This window comes from Gavialis gangeticus, unplaced genomic scaffold (assembly GCF_001723915.1).
Source record: "Gavialis gangeticus isolate Ggan-Ray unplaced genomic scaffold, GavGan_comp1, whole genome shotgun sequence".
Taxonomy (NCBI): domain Eukaryota; kingdom Metazoa; phylum Chordata; order Crocodylia; family Gavialidae; genus Gavialis; species Gavialis gangeticus.
Genome location: NW_017729024.1, coordinates 12,912,290 through 12,916,656, shown reverse-complemented (window position 1 = coordinate 12,916,656; position 4,367 = coordinate 12,912,290). Strand labels below are relative to the sequence as shown.

Sequence of the window (4,367 nt, the reverse complement as noted above, 5' to 3'; positions counted from 1 at the left end):
GGGGGGTGTACTTATTCCATGGCCACTTGCCCTGCTGCCACTGCTGCTTGCATCGCTTCCAGTCTGCCATCTACCACTTCTTACTGCAGCCACTGCCTGTCCCACACCACTGGCTCCCACACATTTGACCTGAGGAGTCCTGTGGTTTGTATCCAGCCTGGGGATTGGGGTGCATTTGACACTCCTGCCTTAGGGTATATCTAGACCAAACACTTGACATGCTTGGAGCAATGCCTTCAAATATGTCACATTGTTCTGTGTGTGCTCCTTCCCTGACTGGAAGGAGTGTAATTGCATGTGCATGGTGCTGAAGGCAGGCTAATTGTAACACTTACCAGCATTAAATTAGCCTGCCTTCTGTAGTGTGTGTGGATGTACCTGCACTGCTTGACAGGAAAAGTAGGACACGTAGAGCAGCATGTGGAATTGTTAGTGACCATAAGTTTGCAATTATATGTACATATATTAAATGTTTGACTATACTTTAAAACTTTACCCTCATCTTTCAGCAAACAGCATTACCTCTATGCCTAAATTGTTAGACACTTATTAAGTCTATACCAGTTGAAGAAAATGATCATCCAGTTTGCACAGACTTAAAGCTTGTAACTGTTCTGGACTTGGTCCTGTGGTCCCTAATCATTCCTTACTCAGGCACAAATCAATGTACTTCAGAACTGAATCAAACAGCTGTCAGTAACTGGTCAGAATCGAGCACTCAATGGACAGCTTCAATATGAGTACAGGCACTCCTCGCTTAGCACTCTTAATTGGTTTCTGAAAAACTGAGCTTTAAGTGAAACTAACTTTAAGTGAAACGGAAAGGTTTTGATGACCCAAGATGGTGAGTAAGTGTTTTAATGCCCCAAGGCGGCAACCGCAAGAGTTATAACGAAACTTGCTGAGCGCTAAGTGAAATCAGGTATCAATTAAAAATGAGTGTTATAACGAAACAGTGCTAAGCGAAACAGCGTTAAGCCTGTACAGAACCTTTTTTATTCAGGAATTATATGAGGCTTCTTGAAAATATAGTCCTTACGATTTATATAAATTTTCATCCAGCGAGGTAAAAATATATTATACCAAAAAAGCATTGAGCAGGATATGTTGAGATGTTTCCTCAAATCAGTATTCAATAGAACAATAGAAGGTGTTCCCTCTATTTTAAACACATTAACTTCTGTCATTCTTCAACTTTTTTTTTTTGTAGGGATGCCCTCTGCTTCTTTATTAGTTAATCTTCTTTTAGCATCACTCATCAGTTTTACATCGGGAGAAACAGAAGTAAGGTTTGGTGGACAAACGGAATTTGTAGTTAATGAAACAAGTACAACAGTTATACGTCTGGTTATTGAGAGGACAGGAGAGCCAGCCAACGTCACAGCAATTGTATCGGTAAGAAACTGTACAAGTTTCACTCTCATGAAATATCACTGTCTTCATGATCCTTGAATTGTGTTGGTGTGTTTCCTTGTTATACCAAGTCAAAAAATGGGGTGTACAGATGATATTTGGGACACATTGGAACAAGGAACCCCCGAGCTAGAAATCCTTAGTTCCTATAGATGGGTAAATTTTTATTGGCTGTGTCAATGTAGAGAGATATTTCCAGCCTACCAATGACTTGCTGAACCAGCTGCTTCTCCAGAGAGTGTATAATTTGGTTTCTAGTTGTTTTCACTCTTGAAGTGCAGATGGATAAAAGATGTATTCTTCCATTCATAGCTTTTACAGACAGAGAGAGAACAACTGTGTCTCTTCCATGAATGTATTATTTTAGAGCAGGTGACAATGTTACTTCAAAAAAATGACAGATAAGGAAACAGAGAAGGGGTTTGTATCCTTTTTTTAAAGGCAAGTGGAATACCTAATTTTATAAGACCCCTGCTATTTAGGTGCCATGACGGTAAACTCTGAAAAATTAAGCTTAGGTCCACATCATTTTCTTAATTTTTTTAGCTATTGGTAACCATGGCCTTGACTCTACTTTCCTTACTCACATTTAGGAGTACAATATTTTGTGCAGTCTTGTGGAATAAGGTGCTACTCAATACGAGTAAGAATGCAGAATTGGAACCGTGCAAGGGAAAATGTGTGCAGTGATTATAGTCTGCTAACTTTCTTTTGAGTTGCTGTAAGCTATGGATCCAGAGAGAAGTCCTATTTTTTGAGCATGTTATCACTAAATATGGTATTATCCAGTACTCATATGGCAGCAAGGGCACACCATTTGGAAGGGTTAGAAATTACTGTGTAAGAAGACAATAAGTTTGGTTAGTAACTGGGTATAAAACCTGGCATGATTATCTTTGGAACTGGTACTTGGTTGGTACAAAATAGAAACTTTTTTTATTATGGATATTTTCACATTGTTTCCCATAAAGGTTATACTTTAAGATTGTTATTGTTACTTTCTGTAGCTATTTTGGTTGATCTGAAAAACAACATTGTGGCTACAGAGAAGAGATTGGAATCTGGCATCCAGAACTTTCTTCAGTGGGTTTTGTTCTGCAGAGAGGATAAAATGGAAATTAAAGGAGGAAAAGTTTGGTGAAAACCCTATCATTCCCAGTAAATTAGATAAAAGCTTTTCATGCCATTACTGCCTCATTCCCTTGGTGAAAACAAATGGAAAACAGCTAGGAGTATAAACAGAAAATGAAGCGATAGAAAATTAAAACAGTTTTGCATATTGGCAAATACTACATAATTGCTTTGTTTTGACTGCTGCATTTAAGGTAAGATGTTGAAGAGAAGGAATAACTACTGTAAGAATGTCAAAAATGATTAATGGGCTTAATTTGGCATGTGCAAGGATTGTGATATGAAAATGCATATTTGTGGCTAAACTTAAATATGCATTAAGAATCAAGAAGAGTATTGTAATGGATGTAAGTAGTACATTGTGGATCATATGGAAAATGCAAACAGTTTGTGAACTTTTGGAAAATCTGAAAATCTCTGTAAAGTGGCTTAAAAAAAAAGCAACAAAAAAGAGATCTTGATGTGTCAGAAATATGAAAATGTTTGAACAAGTCTTATAGGAAGATGTGAATAGCCTGCCCATATTGGGGGTTTTGGAGCTTTCTAGTATTGGTTTCGATAACTGCAAAAATGTTCTAGCTGAAATTTTCAGTGGGAACTGAAAACATTCAACCCTTTTTGACAATTTATGTTAGGCAATAAAATTTGAGAATGTTGTCTGTTATAAACATACAAAAATAAGTAAGGATTTCTTAGGGGGCTATCTTTTATTGGATCAACTGTACAGTTGGGACAGAGGTAGAGTTAGAAGGGCTAGTTCTGCACTTATAAGCACAATGCAGACATTGGGCCACCATGTGGTGTGCTAGTTCCCATTTAAAAATACAGCAGACTCTCTGTGCACCAGATAGTCACCTGCTGGAATGGATGAAGGCCCTGGAATGAAATGATACCTGGTATCTCAGAACAGGTAGTGAAAATTGGTTACCCCATTGTTGATCTGTGGCATCTATCCAGTAATTCTTTGAGGGAGGAATAATATAATGAAAGCATCACATATAATACACGAAACAAAGTCAGAAGAAAATCAAAGCAAGGAGGAGGAAAAGAGATGCAAAGTTTTTTGTGTGTTTTTTATTTTAGGTTGACGGAGAAGACACAGGTGATTTTTTTGATACTTACGCAGCAGCATATATACCTGATACAGAAACAAATAGAACCGTGTATATATCAGTCTGTGATGATGACCTGCCAGAGGCTGATGAGACATTTATATTTTACTTGACATTACAGGTAAGCTCTAATTTTTCAGTTTATAGGAATTTAAAAACAATGGGGTACATTTCTTCACCAGTAGTAAAAACTGGGATGAAATTGCAACTGGAATAAGCAAATGTAGCTCTACAAGTTTCTGGGAAACACGCTCACATTAGTAGTGACTTCAGATCTTTCTTGCTAAAGCTGAAAGTTTTGAAAGCAGCCAACCTGGTGGCTTAGCATTTTAGTTTATCGGGTCAGTGCAGAAAGTTGTTCAATTACCTTGCCTGGGGGGAAAGTCTACACTGCAATCTGCCATGTTGACACAGGCTTTTGTAGAGATGATGCATTCAACTATGCAAGTTCAACAGTGTTTTTGGTTCATTAGGAGGCAGAGTTGTCAGATTTTGAAGAGAATCTTGGCCTTTCTTCCTTGCCCAGAGAGACAAGGTCTCAAGCAATTGGCTGAAAAATGGTGGAGAAACATGATATTCCTCAATGCTTTAGAAGCAGAGGAAATGGGAGACTTCTTTGAACATACTGGTAAATAAGGCTACATTGCTATTTGAATGATGCCAGAGGCCTTTTAGAAATACTTTTTTTTTTTTTTTTTTTTTTTTTTTTTT

General features: G+C 37.6%; 1 protein-coding gene across 1 annotated transcript in view; it reads left to right on the top strand.

The window, feature by feature from the left end:
* The first annotated feature begins 841 nt into the window (after nt 1-841).
* ADGRV1 (adhesion G protein-coupled receptor V1) overlaps nt 842-4,367 on the top strand; it is a 576,350-nt gene continuing 572,824 nt past the window's right edge. The window contains exons 1-3 of the mRNA XM_019518182.1: nt 842-848; nt 1,211-1,395; nt 3,628-3,777. Of these exons, the coding sequence (XP_019373727.1) occupies nt 842-848; nt 1,211-1,395; nt 3,628-3,777 (342 nt within the window). The remainder of the gene's footprint in view (nt 849-1,210; nt 1,396-3,627; nt 3,778-4,367) is intronic.